Here is an 18,160-nt window from a genome sequence, read left to right as displayed (position 1 = left end):
GCCCTTTCTAGTGTCAGACTCAGATCCACCTGCCTTTAACTCTTCACAGACTTTTTTATTGTTACACTCCAGGACAATCTGGTCTTTAATGAGAGAGTCTTTTAATATTCCATATTTGCAGCACTGACTTCTTAGTTTCAAGTTTGTGACAAACTCTTCTGTTTCCCCTTCATTCATTGTCCTCATCCTGAACATAGATCTTCCGTAAGTAACATTTTTTTTTCTAAGGACACAATGATCTTCAAACATTTTCATTATTTCTACAAAGCTTTCCTCTCTTTCCCAGCCATCATCTGTATGGAATGCATCATAGACATCTACAGCTTCTGTGCCTGCCACTGTTAAGGGCAGAGGAATCTTTTGCTCATCGTCCAGTTTATTTGCTCCTGTGTGCTTTCCTAGACAGCTCAACCTCCTGTTTGAACCTTTTCCAGGCACATTCAGCATTTCCCCTGATTGTCAGGGCTGGTGGGGAAGTTCATTGCAGTTGCACAAGCTCTGTAGCAGTGCACAAGCTCTGCACTGGCACCAACCCCAGCACCCTATGCCATCCAGTCCTGATCCCATGTTGTACCTTACTGATAGGCAGATCATTTTCAGAATGAACCCTTTATTAAGAATGGAAACTATGTACTGAAATGAGGAAACAAAACTCCCTGCTACAGTCTGTCTGCAGCCTCTGACTGCCTTGTCCTGGGCTCCTTTGCGTGACAAAGTTCTGTCCTTGACTCCGTGGGTCCTGCATTTCCTGACAGATTTTTGCTAGCCTCAGAGGCTCACTGTGACCCTCCACATAGCCCTTCTCTCTCTAGAGGCAAAGGTCACAGTCTACTAAGCCATTTTCATCATAAGCCAGCAAGGGAGGTGAGGAGAAACAACCCTCCCTCACACAGTCTGTTGTCTCCCAGTATCAGTGATTAATCAGGGAGGGGAGGGGAGGGGGAAGCCTGGGCCTGCCCTCTACTCCAGGCTCCAGCCCAGAGACCCTAAACTTAGCAGCTATGAAAGCTGACTTTTTGGAAATAGGGCATGTTCAATTCCCTGGGCTACTTCCCCACAGCAGCCCCCACTCAATATCTTCTTCACAATTACCTCAGGGCCTCCTTCCTTGCACCTGATATAGATTCATACTGCTTCATTCCTCCAACAGCACAGCTCCCTCCTATAGCTCCTGACACCCACACCACACTGACTAACTGAGAGGCTTTTAACTAGTTCCAGCCAGTCCTTAATTGGCTTCAGGTGTCCCAATCAATCTAGCTGTCTCTCCTGCCTCTAGAAGGATCTTAATTGGCCCCAGGTGTCTTGATTAACCTGGAGCAACTGCCATTTGGTTACTATGGTACCAGGGATTTGTTTAGCCTGGGGCTAACATACCTGTTCCTCACTACTTTACTGTAGCCATCTGGCCTTGCCCCATCAGGAAGAGTGTCACAAGAAACCAAAGATGCATAAAGAGTGTACAGGAGGTGTGGCATCTGTACACTTCCTGCAAGAGTTCCTCTGTAACCATTGTCAAGTTGTTTGTAAAGTTAACAACAAAGGCAAGTTTTAAGGAGGACAATGAGGTGGCTTTGCAGATGACTATGGGGAACTCCTCCCAAGAATGAGGGGCAACACAGAATCGACATTTCGATGGCATATGAAAGACGATAAATCTACAAGGATCATGGCATTTGTCAGTCATGTCATCACATAGCACTTTCTGCTGTCTGAAAAAACACACCTTTGCTCCAATTCAGATGCATGTCAAAGGCATGTGTCTGGCCACCAGAACTCACAAATGCAGTGCAATTAGTTCTGCATGATTAAGGGTGGGCCATATTAGAGACCCCAGGGCAGGGAGGAAACAACTCAGTCACTGAAGAGGCTATCTCCACCTATCCCAAAATCTGCAGAGACGTCAACTCCTCCCCAGTAGCATCAGACAGCGGGCAGATCTAGAAATATTAGTGCTGACAGCTGACTCTTGTCCATTGCCAGGAGTGATTAATTGGGCCAAGAAATAAATGCAGGGTTCATAACATCCCTGGGCCTGAGCCCAGACACATGCAGTTAAGGGAAACTTTGAAAACTCATGGTGATCGGGGGAGGTCCTGGATAACTGGAAAAAGGCTAATGTAGTGCCCATCTTTAAAAAAGGGAAGGAGGAGGATCCGGGGAACTACAGGCCAGTCAGCATCACCTCAGTCCCTGGAAAAATCAGGGAGCAGGTCCTCAAGGAATCAATTCTGAAGCACTTAGAGGAGGGGAAAGTGATCAGAAATGTGAGGTTCAACAAGGACAAATGCAGAGTCCTGCACTTAGGACGGAAGAATCCCATGCACTGCTACAGACTAGGGACCGAATGGGTAGGCACCAATTCTGCAGAAAAGGACCTAGGGGTTACAGTGGATGAGAAGCTGGATATGAGTCAACAGTGTGCCCTTGTTGCTAAGAAGGCTAACGGCATTTTGGACTGTATAAGTGGGGGCATTGCCAGAAGATCAAGGGATGTGATCATTTCCCTCTATTCAACATTGGTGAGGCCTCATCTGGAATACTGTGTCCAGTTTTGGGCCCCACACTACAAGAAGGATGTGGAAAAATTGGAAAGATACAGTGGAGGACAACAAAAGTGATTAAGGGGCTGGAGCATATGACTTATGAGGAGAGGCTGAGGGAACTGGGATTGTTTAGTCTGCAGAAGAGAAGAATGAGGGGGGATTTGATAGCTGCTTTCAACTACCTGAGGGGGGGTTCCAAAGAGGATGGATCTAGACTGTTCTCAGTGGTAGCAAATGACAGAACAAGGAGTAATGGTCTCAAGTTGCAGTGGGGGAGGTTTAGGTTGGATATTAGGAAAAACTTTTTCACTAGGAGAGTGGTGAAGCACTGGAATGTGTTACCTAGGGAGATGGTGGAATCTCCTTCCTTAGAGGTTTTTAAGGTCAGGCTTGGCAAAGCCCTGGCTGGGATGATTTAGTTAGGGATTGGTCCTGCTTTGAGCAGGGGGTTGGACTAGATGACCTCCTGAGGCCCCTTCCAACCCTGATAGTCTATGTTTCTATGATTCAGGAGACTGTAGAACCATTTTGCCACAACCCGCTCAGCTAGCTAAGCCAGAGAGCCATCTCTAGACACCAACGTTCTGAGCAGGAGGTCACGCAGAGTCTTCTTCAAGGGTAATGTCTATGCAGCAATCACAGGTGTGACTGCAACACATGTAGATACCTGATCTAGCTTTGATCTAGATAGCTGAAATCACAATAGCGGGGAAGTCACAGCAGCACAGGCTGTACAAGTCCATCTAGGACCCTGGGTATGTACTCAAGCAGCTAGACAATTGTGCTGCTGTGGCTCCACTGCTATAGTTATTCTAGCTAGATAGAAGGTAGCTGAGGTATGTCTACTGTACTGCAGTCACACCTCTGATTGCAGGGCAGGTATAACCTTAGAGGCAGGCATTTGCCCTGACAAACCATGTCATAAGCATAAGCATGTACTTGTGAGCAAATGCCTATATCTATAAGGAAATGCCTATGCCTTCTCCCTAGTTGCCATTAAGTGCCTGCAGATCACAAAGAGGGTGGGTGGTATGAACTGTGTCCGGGGCACGCGTTCCATCCCCAGTAGAACTGGAATTCAATGGCCTTTTGTTGGGAGCAACTTCGACTCAGAGGCTTGCTGGCCTTGCTCACTCAGGTTGTGGGGTGTTTGAGCAGATGGTAACCCCTGTAATACAGCAGGTGTGGGTTCTCAATTTAGCATCCCCCCAGGGTGGGCTGTAGGCCTGATGTCTCTGACAGGCTCCCTAGGCAAAGCAGAGCAGGTACGAATTTGATGCATAGCAGATTGAGCAAGTCTGCATGGTTGGGCCTTCCAGATCTGCCCCCCATTCCTCACTGCTCCCCTCTATTGCCCAGTCTGCTGGCACACCATTGAAATCAATGGGAATTCCACATGGGGGTCAAACACTGGGGAAATCTTCCACTTCCTGTGTGGATTGGAGAGGGGCTGGGGCCCCGAGTATGGCTGCACTCTGGAGGGGAAGTGTAGCCACGAGGGGGAAGAGCACTTGGCTGCTGAGTCAGTGGAAGTCTCAGAGTGACGAGCCACAACATTCTGACCATTCAGTGGTGTAAAATTCCCTAAACCAAACCTGATCTGCGGTGTGGCTGAGCTCCACTGCCAGGTCTGTTCCCGAATTGCCAATGCCGATCACAATGACTCTCTTCCCCGAGAACTCCTGGGGCTTCTTGTAATCCCGACTGTGGAAGTAGCGGCCTTTGAACTTTTCGATCCCTGCAAAGAAGAAGTGGAGCAGCTGTGGGTGTGTCCCATGCCTCCTGTATTGTCCTGGGGGTCTGAGATTCAAGGGAATAGCAGGACTGCAAGGGTCTGCAGCATTCCTTGTGCCCTGGGCAGGAGTGACACACACACAGCAGTTAGACAATCTATGAGTGTGTAAAACTCAGTAAAAATCCCTCCTTGGTACATGTGATGTCATCATCCTGCTTATTCTCCAGCCAATCACAGAGTTCTCCAGGAGTAGACAGGGACCCCTCGATTTCCAATGCAAGTGACAAGCAGAAAAAAATAATCTTTAAAAAGCCGTTCAGGACTTGAAATGAAATGAAGCAAACGAGGGCAGAAGCCAAGAGTTTTCCCCTCCCACTTTGTAGGTCACCTTTAAAGCTGGACTGCACAAGGAAACTGAGCTGTGGAGGACACTCCTCTGGGGGTCTAATATGCAGCTGGATTTGGCTCTGGATTTGCTTTTCTTTGCTCATAACCTCGGCAAGTGCCATCTTCGTTTTAACCCTGGTGACCACATGTACCAAGGAACTTTTGTTTCAGAATTTGGAAATTTCATTTCAAATTTTTAACTTCTTATTTTTCATTTTATTATTTTAATCTGTTATTTTTAAAATTGGTAAGGGCAGGTACTATTTAGTAATGATTGAAATACTTTATTTCCTTGATCATAGAGCCTTCAGTTTGTGTCATAATTGAAATGTGAAACTATTAATTTTCAAAATCTCCTGTGAAATGGAAATTCTGAGTTTTGACCAGCTGTAATGCTGCCTCCAGGACAGAACAGGGCATCCACTAGGAGCCTCTGCAGACCTGCCACCGTCTCCATCAGGAAACCACTCTGGTCCCAGGCCACATGAGGGGATGGAGGGACTGGAACTAGAACATAACATATGGAGATGCAGAGAGACATAAAGGGTTTAGTTTCAGAGTGGTAGCTGTGTTAGTCTGTATCAGCAAAAACAACGAGGAGTCCTTGTGGCATCTTAGAGACTAACATATTTATTTGGGCATAAAGTTTTGTGGGCTAAAATCCACTTAATCAGATGCACGGAGTGGAAAATACAGGAGCAAGTATGAATACATGAAAGGACGGGAGTTGCCTTACTCAGGTTGTCTTACTAAGGTCAGTCTAACGAGACAAATCAACTAACAGCAGGATACCAAGGGAGGAAAAATAACTTTTGAAGTGGTAATGAGAGTGGCCCATTTCAAACAGTTGACAAGAAGGTGTGAGTGACAGTAGGGGGAAAATTAGTATTGGGGAAATTAGGTTTAGGTTTTGTAATGACCCAACCACTCCCAATCTTTATGCAGGCCTAATCTGACGGTGTCCAGTTTGCAAATTAATTCCAATTAGTTTTGCACTCCACGTCCTACCTGGGAAGGAGTCCAGTGGCAGATGGGCGTTGGTATGATGGCCGGTGCAAACCATGACTCCATCGAAGACGGCTGACTCCTGCTTCCCCGCAGTCTCTGTGACAATGTCCCACTGGCCTGTGGTGGAGAAATCCGGGCGTTTTGTCACACTGACCACAATGGTCTGGAAGGAAAAGGGCACTCAGAGCTGGCACCAGAGAATTTCATCCGTTCCCTTGGAACGGAACCCCTGACACTAACCTCCTCCCCATGCCAGAGTCAGCAACCCAGACAGACAGCACAAGGCCAGCGCACAGCTGGGATCAGCAGCAGGAGGCCAGCTGGGCTCTGTTGGGTTTTGCCTCATGGCCTCTGTGGCTCACTGGCTCCCACAGGAATGGGGCTGCAGCAGCTCCTGGGAGCTGGGCTGTAACTTCTGCCACGCAGCCCCCAGATGAAAGGAGGTCCCAGAACAGCTCCTCTGGCTCTCCCTGTTCCATGAGTGTGCATGCGCTCTCTCTCTCTCTCCCCTACCCCTGCTCGCTGGGCCAGCTCTCCTCACCTTGAAGCGAATGTATTTCAGAAGGTCGAAGTGGTTGGCATACATGCGGAAATACTTCATGATTTTGGAGTGGTGCATGTAGTTGGGGAAATCATCCGGGATGGGGAAGTCACTGAAGCACATCATCTCCTTGGAGGTGTTGATGATGACAGATCTGTAGATGCTGGCCCTGCCTTCTTCGGGATTCTCCTGCAGGGAGCAGGAGAACATTATGGATTGTATCATTAAGCATGTGAACTCCCAAAGAACTAAAGTTCTACAAGTTAAATAGCCAGAATTACTGACTCCGTCTGCAGAAGCTGAGGTGACAGTCATCTTTCGAGTGTGTCTTTGTCATGTGACATTAGCCTGGGGTGCAGTGGGCACAGAATGATATTTCTTTTTAAATGTTCTTTAAATCCCCTATGGGGATGATAAATAAAACCAGCAGGAACAAAGAGATCATATGATCACCTTGAACTTGCAAGAATCCTAGGAAAACTTAAAGCACAGTGAATTTAGGAAGGGATAATAAAAAATAGATGGCTGGCTAGAGTCCTTTCTAGCATACAGAATTACTGGCACTGGTTTATTATAGTCCTTCCTGAGATAAACCACATCTTCTCAACGTGACTTATATTTTCTTAACTATTTGACTTTTATGCCAGGTGCCTAAATCACCTGCAAGACCAAGAGACTGTAGAAAGAATGAAAGGTGAATTTTTTACCTCATGGAGACTAATGTACCTGAGTTTTTTCTCTAGGTAAATGCTTAGTGAAGACCAGGCATGTTATTTTGGCCATGAGTTTAACTCAATCCCTGGAGTGGGCAGAGAGCTGTTTAACTCCTAGGAAAACTAAAGTTCCTGGTCTTCACTGTTTTATTACCTCAAGTTTGTTACTCTGAGGTAAACAGCACACTTTTTCCAGCAGTGAAGACAAGGCTTAACTTGGTGAAGTGTATACCTCGCCCCAACCAGCTTAACAGGGACACTGCCCCAACAGGAACATGTAGGGTTGCCAATTTTGGTTGGATGTATTCCTGCAGGTTTCATCACAAGACTTAATCTTTAATTAAAGATTAATCTTTCATTCCTGGAGACTCCAGGACAATCCTGGGGGGTTAGAACCCTGTGGATGCTGCCTGAACTAAGACTCCATTAGGTTATTTACTACTAGGGAAAACTCACCATAAACATCACTGTGGGCAAAGCTCAGAGGAAACTGGGTATCAGAGAGTCTAAGCTGAAGTAAACTTCTCTGAGCAGGGAGGGGGGCAGCAGAAGCACAGTAGACTGTGTATGTTAAAGCCAGAGGGGGTCTCCTTCAACTCGCACCTTCTTCCAGACCTGGCGCATATTAGTTACACCTCTACAGGCTCCCTCACACATTGGTAAGGGCCTGATCCAAAGCCCCCAGGGTCAGTGGAAAGATTCCCGTTGACTTTATTGGCCTTTGGGTCAGGCCCGTAGCAGGTGCACACAGGCCTAGGGGAGCCTGAAGCCTGGTCTCTATGAAAGTGTTTATACAAACTCTTCCCCCATGGCTAGAATTGGCTCAGCAGCACCTGGTGCAGGTGGAGCTCTGGCTGCAACAGCCCTTTTCAGTGCACAGGGGGTTCCAGGGGGGGCTAAGTGCAGCGCAGCTGAACTGGTGTTAGCTAGGGCTACCGTATGTCCGGATTTCCCCGGACATGTCCGGCTTTTCAGTCTATAAATAGCTCTCTGGGGGGGATTTTTAAAAATCTAAAAATGTCCGGGATTTCCCTCCGGTCGGCTATTTATAGACAGAAAAGCGGCAGCCAGGCGCTGCTGGGCAGCCAAAGCCCCTTCCCGGCTCCCCCCATCCCCTGCAGCCTTACCATGCCGTCCGGCCCCGCAGCTGTCTTCCCCCTCCTCTCCTCCCCTGAACGCTCTGCCCCCCTGCTCCTCCCCCTCCCCCGCTTCCTGCGAATCAGATCTTCACGGGAAGTCTGAAAAGAAGCAGGGGCAGGTGGGAGGCAGTAGTAGGTAAGCTGGGGCATGAGGAGGAGAGCTCCGGGGAGGCGCGGCCCTGACCGAGCGGCTCCCTCCAGCCCGGGCCGAGCGGCGCCCGGCGGCCCCAGCGGCTCCGGCCCGGCTCGGGCCCCAGGGCGGTGGCCCTGGTTCCGGCCGAGCGCGCCAGCCTGGCGCCGGCCGAGCACCCCCGGCCCGGCCTGGCTCAGGCCCCAGCAGCGCCGACCCAGCCCAGCTCGGGCCCCAGCAGTGCCGGCTTGGGCCCCAGCAGCGCCAGCCCCGGTTCTGGCCGAGCGCGCCAGCCCAGCCCCGGCCGAGCACTGCCAGCCCGGCCCCAAGCCCCACAGCCCCGGCCGGAGCTCCGGCCGGAGCACAGCCCGATTCCTGGGCTCTTTAAAGCCGGCCCTGGTCAGGGGACAGGGAGGGGGGGTTGGATGGGTCGGGAGTTCGGGGGGGGGGCTGTCAGGGGGGCAGGGGTGTGGAGAGGGGTCGAGGCAGGCAGGGACAGGGAGCAGGGGGGGTTGGATGGGTCGGGAGTTCTGGGGGTCCTGTCAGGGGGTGGGGAGCAGTTGGATAGGGCATGGGAGCCCCGGGGGTCTGTCTGGGGGTGGGGGTGTGAATATGGGGTGGGGGTGTGGATAAGGGTCGGGGCAGTCAGGGGACAGGTAGGGTCGTGGGGGGCAGTGAGGGTGGGGGGTTCTCAGGAGGGGGCAGTCAGGGGACAAGAAGCAGGGCAGCTTAGATAGGGGGTGGGGTTCTAGGGGGCAGTTAGTGGCAGGGGTCCCAGGAGGGGGCAGTCAGGGGACAAGGAGTGGGGGGGGGTTGGGAGTTCTGAGGGGGGCAATCAGGGGATGGGAAGTGGGAGGGAGTGGATGGGGCGGGGCAGGGGCGGGGCTAGAGTGGGGCTCCTCTTCTCCCGCCTCCCCGTGTCCTCTATTTTGCTTGTGAAAATATGGTAACCCTATGTTAGCAGCGCTGGGGATGTTTGTACAGCTCCCTAGCACAGTAAGGCTGTGGTGGAGTCTGACACATGGCTACTGGCCCTGCATTGTTTTGCTGCTAAGCAGAGGTTGGAGCATGCAGAGAAACGCTTTTCGAGAAGGTTTTCCCGGAGGAAAGACTGGAAACACTTTCATTTCTACCCCACCAAGCAAGTCAGGATTGAGAGAAACTCGGACCCACCTCAAATCTCCAGAGCCCTCCAATGTCGCCACTTCTCTCGAAGCAGGTGGGCTCCAGCCCCTCATCCAAGCAGCATTTAATGGAGCTCAGTCCACAAACGCCAGCTCCAATAACTGCAACCCTCTTCTGTGCCATGCCGTCCGGCCTCAGAGCACTTTGCCAGCCACCTGGGAGAGGGGGATCCTCAGGCCGTATCCCTGTTGGCGCAGTTCAGAGCTGGAGAGGAGTCACAATCGATTGCCAACTCTGAATGATGGAGCAGCTTGAGTCAGGGCTGCTCTCTGATTGGGCTATCTGAGGCACTGAATTCCTAGGCAGGGAGGCTCAGAGCAGGGGTGGGACCACTCCTGGGCTTCTCTCTTGCTGGAAATGCAGCGTGGCTCAGTTGCATAATAAAGTAATTGCTACACTAGCAGACAGGATTTACAGGATTCCTGCAACCACCCTGCCACACATCAGCCCGTGCGCACCCTCCCCATGAAGGGCTTGTTTCCCCGATCTAACCATGCTTAAAGTATTCTGAAAAAAATGGGGGCTCTCTCACCGCCACCCCATTTACCCATCCCCTCACCCTGTAATTAATTCTTCACCCATCCCCCAAAGAAATCCTGTCCCCTCCAAGTCCCCCATCAATTCTGCCTCCACATCTGTTCCACCTCTCTGACCCCCCCCATCAATTGTGCCCCCAGCCTGCAAGCAAATCTGTCCCACTCAATTCTGCTCCCCAGCCACACCTCTGCTCTGCATGCTGCTCCGGGGGCTCTTTACCACACCTGCCCAGGCCAGGTGCTGAAGGGGGGAAGGGTGGGGTACAGAGGCACTGTCCTATCCCTATTGCTCACAGGATGGGGAGTGGGGGGCAGAGCTGCTGGGGCTCTCTGCTCCTCCTCCCCACCTGCGAGTGCAGTGTGGGCTCTTAAGGGGAGGTGTGAGAGCTCTGCCTGCCTCCTTCAGCAGCTCTGATTGGCTCCTGTTCCCCAGGAGGCAAGGCAGTGGGCAAAACAGCCAATCAGAGGGGGTCTCCTGCTGGGAAGTACTACAAGATGTGCAGCTCAGCCCAGGGACTGCTCTGTAGAGGATGGAGGATAAGTCCATCAATGGCTATTAGCCAGGGTGGGCAGAGACGGTGTCCCTAGCCTCTGTTTGCCAGAAGCTGGGAATGGGCAACAGGGGATGGATCACTTGATGATTACCTGTTCTGTTCGTTCCCTCTGAAGCACCTGGCATGGGCCACTGTCAGTATGGTGGTTTTTATGTTCTTATGCAGAGATGTCGCCCCTGGATGTGCACTTGTTGGGAGCCTCCCCTTGCGTGAGACAGGCAGGGAGCAGCACAGATGCCCTCTTGGCAGGGCCAGGTGTGGAGAGTTGCCCCAGGATAATTGGCAGCAGGTGGTGCCTGCCACTGGCCTCCTACAGTGACTGCGCTCAGCAGGCTCTCCCTGGATCCTCGCATGCTGCTAGGATTGGCTGGGGCTGGAGCTGTCTGGCCATGACACAGGGGAATCCCCCTCTGATTGGCTGCCTGCCCCCCTTGCCCACATCCTGGGGCAGAATGACCAACCAATGCTGCTGCAAGCAGAGCTCTTGGCCCATCCCCCTCCCATCAGCAACATAAAGATGTTCTCACTGGAGGGGAACTAAGACCCCCACAGCTCCAGGCCACCTCACCTGTCCTCCCCCTCCACTACTGTGAGCAACAAGGGCAGGACAGTGCCTCAACCCCTCCTCCCTGCACCAGGCCTGGGCACGGACAGATTGGGGTGAGGAGCCCCTGGAGGAGCAGACATGGGGATAGGGGCTGGACTGAGAGGGGTGGGAGGATGGGGGAGGGAACAGAACTGATGCAGGGATTGGGGGGACAGGATTTATTTGCTGGCTGGGAGCTGTTGCATTAATTTTGGTGGAATATATGGCCAAGAGAGTCTAAGGTGTTATGATGACCCTGTCATTCTATAGCATTAGTCAGTGCTCACCATCATTCGGAGTTTAGTGCACATAGACCTCAGCTGCCTTAGTTGCATGGCAATCCACAAAAGAACTTGTGCTAAAGTTCGGAGGTTGTTAGGGTACATGAGAGAAAAGCAGCTAAAACAAGTGATAAAGCCCTTTAAAACTGAAATGGAATGGTTCTGTAAATACAGTTGTAAGCAGAGTCAGGATGAGCTCTACCCTGACATCTGGTGGTAAATTGTGGCGAGTTGTGGAAAAGAACTTTAGGGGCTGATCTTGTTTGCATAGGCACACCCACCCTGCTTAGCATGAGCCCACAGCCACCCAAATGGTCATTTTGGCTGCTGTGGGATCCCCAGTGTCTCTGTTATTGGGGCAGGAAGAATAAAGTGTTGTTACCCTGATTATGTGAATCAAGGCCAGTGGAACTGTTTTATGACAGAGGGACTCACCATCAATTAAGTAGCACTCACTAGACAAGGGACATGGGTTCCAAAACCCAGTGAATGGAGAGAGAAGCTGGGGACAGGTATTTGTATCTGGTAGTATGCCCCCTTCCTTAAGGGTCTGAAACACCAATTGTACCTCCTTCTCTCTCCACTGTTGACTAGCAGAGCTAATTTTGATTCCAATAAGAGTCTAGTTACAGGCTGCTGTGCTGAATTTACTTTTGGCCAATGGTGCACCAGCACTGGGGCTCCCCTACTACAAGCTGAAATCACTGAAGAGCTGAAATCACTGAGTGCTGTATTAACTAGGGGGGGGAGCCTGAAAATATATTGCTAAATGGCTGGCAAAGCACAGCAGTTTGGGGGCCGGTTGGAATGGCCCATGGGATGGTGAGTGGAGTGAAGCAGGGCAGAGCGGAGCAGTTCATGGGACAGCTGGAGCGCCTCATGGGATGGCTGGTGGACTGGAGCAGCTCGTGGTGGAGGCTGCAGCAGAACCCCATGGAGAGGCGGGGCAGCTGGCCTCGGCCCATGTAAGGTGCCCCTTAACACTCTGCGTGCCCCTTCCCACCCCCATTTCCACCCAGGTGGGGGTGTGTGTGGTAAAACTCTGCAAATAAACTTTTGAACTCTGGGGCTGCACTGACCAGGGACAGAAACTTTTGGGTTGTTGGACTTTTGGGTGATTTTTGGGATGCTGAACTCAAGAAACTTTTGGGGCGTTGGACTTAAGACCCTGAGGGGAAAAGGATACTGCCAAACTTACTTGGGGGTGGGTCTTTTGCTCATGGTTTGTGTTATGAATCCTGTTTGTGGTGTTTCCCCAACATAATGCTGCATTGTTTCCCTCCTTTATTAAAAGGATTTTGCTTCACTCAGACTCCGTGCTTGCGAGAAGGGAAGTATTGCCTCTTAGAGGTGCCCGGGGGTGGTATGTAATTGTCCCAGGTCACTGGGTGGGAGCTCGAGCCGGTTTTGCATTGCGTTATTGAAATGGAACCCCTAGATACTGTACCCAGCCCTTGTTGCTGCCAACTCAGACGGGCAGAAGGATTACACAGTTAACCCAAACCTATCAAAGTTCCTTATAAAAGAGAGAATATCAGTCTGAGTCTCTTATTTCATCAGACACTCCTTCTGGGGTATGGGGAGGGTTTGTTTTGTTGCTTGGTTGTGAGATGTTAACAATGGTCAACTTTCCTACTTCGATAACAGATGGGCACAAAATGGTGAGGGTAGTAAAGGTGGGAGAAATGCAGCTTTTGTTGATATTCTCAGGATTCCTGGCATCCACTCAGCCACAGACGGATGCTCCGGGATGGCAGGCCAGCCATGACAGCAGGTGCCCCAGGTTTCAGCTCATCTTCCAGTCTGGGACATCATCTGCTTGGTCTTGTCCCTCTCTTTATTGGTCTCTCAGGCTGGGCAAAGCTGGGTGGACTCTTTAATCTCATTATGCTGATGCTGTGTGGTACAGTTGACCTCAGGATCATAGAGAGAGAGAGTGTGTGCAAGTTCTAGGACAGGAGGAAAAAATAGTGGGCAGAAAGGAACACACAAGGGAAGGGGAGTCAAAGCAGGATCTCAGGTGTCTCCAGCTAGAATGTCCACTGGTGCAGCTATGATGGCCAGGTATTCTCGCTGGTGTTCTGAGGTCTGGACTTCATGATGAGGTGATAACTTTGGGATCCGCAGGCAAAGGTTGCAATCCCTGGAATGGAGGCTACATGCCTTCCCCCTCCTCCAGGAATCCCTCAGCCTATCAGGCCGTGCTCCCCAAAGTATCTTTCAGGGCCATAAAAAAGAGGTGATGGGCAGAAGCGTCCATCTTCTCATTATTTTGTCCATTGATTTGTCCTAACTTCCAACAGGCCTAGTTTTGTCCATTAACTTCCAAATGAACCATGGACTTTTGGGAAGGAGGCGGAGGGATCTGAGGAATTTGGAGGAAAGGAGACTAATGGGCTAAGGCTGGGGATAGGATAGAGGCAGAAGAGATGGGGAAGTGGATGTCCCTGGGGAGAGCAGCATGGCTGTGTGTTTTTCTTATAGTTAAAGCTCCTGGAATCATGTGATTACATCAAACTCTCAGCTTTCATTTTAAAAAAAAAAGAGATTCTACAGGGCCGGTTCCAGACACCAGCTCAGCAAGCAGGTGTTTGGGGCGGCCAATGGAGAGGGGCAGCACGTCCGGCTCTTTGGCGGCAATTCAGCGGCGGGTCCCTCACTCCATCTCGGAGCTAAGGACCTGCCGCTGAATTGCCGCCGAAGAATGAAGTGGCGGCGGTAGAGTTGCCACAGATCACGATCGTGGCTTTTTTTTTTTTTTGGCTGCTTGGGGCGGCAAAAACTCGGGAGCCGGCCCTGGATTCTAGTCCTCTGGTTGCCAAGTAACTGGAAAATGTGAACCTTGAAGGCGCAAAAGCCAGAAGGCAAAGAAAAATCACTCAGCATTTATTATTTTTTGAAAAATCTCACTATTCCTAAGCCAGTCTCAGGATTTTGTGGGGTGTGACTCATGATCTTTGAATGCTTGGGCTTCGTGTGATGACAGGGGAATGCAGTCTGATGTATGCCTCAGTTTCCCCTATCTGTGCCTGGCTATCCAGTGAGGAAAAAGGGACTAAGTTTCCTCTAAGGGCAGGCTAAGAGACATAGGTGTGTGTGTCACCTCCCTGTCTGGGTGGAATGAATAGAGTCATTAAGGAATTGGCTGAAACCAATCCGGATCAACAAGGGCTCTGGAGAGACAATGCGAGCTCCAGTGACTGCTTCATCGACACTCTCAGCAGGGATGCTGAGCAGAGACCCCAGCCCAAGGACAAAGGATTGAAAGGTATGAGGTGGGCGATAAGCTGGCTGTGGCAGAAGCTGGAAGCTCTCTCACCTGGGAACTGACTAAGGAGGTCAGATGGAGTGAGAGAGAGAACCTGAAAGTGGAGTTTCACTACAGCTCGGCTGGGGCTCTGGGCTGAACAGAACGATCTATGCTTTATCCCTCAGTTCTCTGTGCTAACCTAAGGACTTCCTAGGCTGTTCCAGGGGACTAATGAACAGGGCTGGCCTTACCATGAGGCGAACTGAGGCGGCTGCCTCAGGTGCCAGACTGTGGGGGGGGGGGGGCACCACTAAGACCCAGAGTGTAGAAAATTGTGTTTGCTGCTGGTGCATATGTATTCTCTCTGCTCTAGATGCACAGAGATGGTGGAGTGGTGTGCTGGAGGAAGGAGGGCACAAGAGACATAACAGGCAGGCAGGAGAAAAGGTAAGAAGGAATAACCGAAAGCAGCAGGAGCTGCAGGGAGAGAGAGGAGGAAGATCCTCTTATGTACCTCTCTAGCATCCCCAGGAGCCTGGACTGATTAACACCATCTTCCCAGGGAGCTTCCTGTCTCCTGCTGCTTCCCTGAACCCACTTGAGGAGAACAGGCAGTCAACTGAAGTAGTAGGAGCCAGTTAGGCCCTTAAGACGCTGATATCTTCCCTCACTCAGGCCCTGCTACCAGCCTGCTTATTTTTCCCCTTCAATTGAGTGTTGAGACCACTATAGCTGGCACAGAACAGCAGTCATGAGTGAAAGAAGAAAATGCCCCTCTGAGGCAGCATTCAGAAAAAGAAAGCAAGCAAAAGAAGCCTTTCTATCTAAGCAGGAAGGAGCTCTCCTGAGATACATAGACACAAATGTGAGCCTTCTGGGCCCAGCGAGGATGTGAGTGGTGAGGAGATGCCTGATCTTCCAATTAGTCAGAGTGCAGGTGACTTGGCAGCTACTGCAGCATCCATGTCTCCATCTCAAATGGATGAAACCATGCACATTCCTGAAGAAAAGTGTAGATCAGAGAAGAGTATGGTGTAGGCGCAAGAAACACCTGCTGCTGAGCTTAGTTCCTTAAGTCTAGATGATCCAGGACTGTGGACCCACTTGAGCAGTAGCCTGAGGGATTTCCTGTACTGCATGGGCGACAGCAAGTGAAAAACTTCATGTTCCCCAAAGACAATGAAAATAGAAGTTTCCATCCAACACATTACCGGTGTGAAATCCCCAATGGTGAAGAAGTGGAGAGGCCATGGCTTATGTACTCAAAACCCCAGAATGCTGCATACTGTTTTTGTTGCAAACTCTTCCAGTCTAATGTTCCAGCCATATTGGATTCTACAGAAACAAAGGACTGGAAAAATCTGGCTAGAAATCTGGCATGCCGTGAGAAGGCAGCAAATCACCAGAGAGCATTCCATAGGTGGAAAGAGCTTGAGATGAGACTAAGGTTAAAGGCCACCATAGATGATCAGCATCAAGAGAAGATTGCATCAGAGTCTCTTTACTGGCAAAATGGTCTGAAAAGGCTCATTGCCATTATGAGAATGCTTGCTACCCAAAACCTAGCACTGTGTGGCACTTCAGATCAGCTGTATGTGCCAAACAATGGAAACTTCCTTAAAATTGTGGCGCTGATGGCTGAGTTTGATGCTATACTCCAGGAGCATCTAAGAAGAGTCACCACCCAAGAAATGTACACACACCACTAACTTTGAAAAACCATTCAAAATGAGATCATACAGTTACTGGCAACAAAAGTCAAACAGAAGATTGTGGTAGATATGAAGTCAGCAAGATATTACTCTGTTATTCTGGACTGCACACCTGACGTCAGCCATACAGAACAAATGACTTTAATGGTGCATAGAATCATAGAATCATAGAATCATAGATTATAGGACTGGAAGGGACCTCGAGAGGTCATCGAGTCCAGTCCCCTGCCCGCATGGCAGGACCAAATACTGTCTAGACCATCCCTGATAGACATTTATCTAACCTACTTTTAAATATCTCCAGAGACGGAGATTCCACAACCTCCCTAGGCAATTTATTCCAGTGTTTAACCACCCTGACAGTTAGGAACTTTTTCCTAATGTCCAACCTAGACCTCCCTTGCTGCAGTTTAAACCCATTGTTTCTGGTTCTATCCTTAGAGGCTAAGGTGAACAAGTTCTCTCCCTCCTCCTCATGACACCCTTTTAGATACCTGTAAACTGCTATCATGTCCCCTCTCAGTCTTCTCTTCTCCAAACTAAACAAACCCAGTTCTTTCAGCCTTCCTTCATAGGTCATGTTCTCAAGACCTTTAATCATTCTTGTTGCTCTTCTTTGGACCCTTTCCAATTTCTCCACATCTTTTTTAAAATGCGGCGCCCAGAACTGGACACAATACTCCAGCTGAGGCCTAACCAGAGCAGAGTAGAGCGGAAGAATGACTTCTCGTGTCTTGCTCACAACACACCTGTTAATGCATCCCAGAATCATGTTTGCTTTTTTTGCAACAGCATCACACTGTTGACTCATATTTAGCTTGTGGTCCACTATAACCCCTAGATCCCTTTCTGCCGTACTCCTTCCTAGACAGTCTTTTCCCATTCTGAATGTGTGAAATTGATTTTTCCTTCCTAAGTGGAGCACTTTGCATTTGTCTTTGTTAAACTTCATCCTGTTTAACTCAGACCATTTCTCCAATTTGTCCAGATCATTTTGAATTATGACCCTGTCCTCCAAAGTAGTTGCAATCCCTCCCAGTTTGGTATCATCCGCAAACTTAATAAGCGTACTTTCTATGCCAATATCTAAGTCGTTGATGAAGATATTGAACAGAGCCGGTCCCAAAACAGACCCCTGCGGAACCCCACTCGTTACGCCTTTCCAGCAGGATTGGGAACCATTAATAACAACTCTCTGAGTACGGTTATCCAGCCAGTTATGCACCCACCTTATAGTAGCCCCATCTAATTTGTATTTGCCTAGTTTATCTATAAGAATATCATGCGAGACCGTATCAAATGCCTTACTAAAGTCTAGGTATACCACATCCACCGCTTCACCCTTATCCACAAGGCTCGTTATTCTATCAAAGAAAGCTATCAGATTGGTTTGACATGATTTGTTCTTCACAAATCCATGCTGGCTGTTCCCTATCACCTTACCACCTTCCAAGTGCATTTTGTAACAATAACAGAACCTAGTGAAAATGTCCCTGCAATGGTGAGTGTCAGAGAGAATTTTCTAGAATTTATTGACTTTGATGATACTACAGGAGCTGGTATGACAAATGTGCTTCTTAAAAAGCTGGAAGATACAGGAATTGCAATAGCTGACATGAGAGGTCAGGGCTACAATAATGGTGCCATCATGAGAGGAAAGCACAGAGGAATGCAGACACAGATTCAAGAGTTAAACCCTCGAGCTTTTTTTGTCCCATGCAATTCTCATTCACTGAACTTGGTGGTCAGTGATGCAGCATCAGCTTCTAGTGAGGCTGCTGAATTTTTTAATGTAATTCAAAGCATCTATGTATTTTTCTCTGCGTCAACTCATTGATGGCAAAATTTGAAGCAACA

General features: G+C 49.7%; 1 protein-coding gene across 1 annotated transcript in view; it reads right to left on the bottom strand.

Moving 5' to 3' along the window:
• The window catches only part of LOC101940796 (flavin-containing monooxygenase 5-like), a 36,594-nt gene extending 26,321 nt beyond the window's left edge, over positions 1–10,273 (bottom strand). Inside the window, exons 1-4 of the mRNA XM_005311510.4 lie at positions 9,373–10,273; positions 6,218–6,406; positions 5,677–5,839; positions 4,142–4,284 (exon numbers count right to left, since the gene is read on the bottom strand). Coding sequence (XP_005311567.2) covers positions 4,142–4,284; positions 5,677–5,839; positions 6,218–6,406; positions 9,373–9,507 — 630 coding nt within the window. The 5' untranslated portion in view covers positions 9,508–10,273. The remainder of the gene's footprint in view (positions 1–4,141; positions 4,285–5,676; positions 5,840–6,217; positions 6,407–9,372) is intronic.
• Between the last annotated feature and the right edge of the window lie 7,887 nt (positions 10,274–18,160).

This window comes from Chrysemys picta, chromosome 8, assembly GCF_011386835.1.
Source record: "Chrysemys picta bellii isolate R12L10 chromosome 8, ASM1138683v2, whole genome shotgun sequence".
In the NCBI taxonomy this organism is placed as follows: domain Eukaryota; kingdom Metazoa; phylum Chordata; order Testudines; family Emydidae; genus Chrysemys; species Chrysemys picta.
Note: the sequence above shows the minus strand (reverse complement) of the source record. Positions and strands in the feature narration are given on the sequence as shown.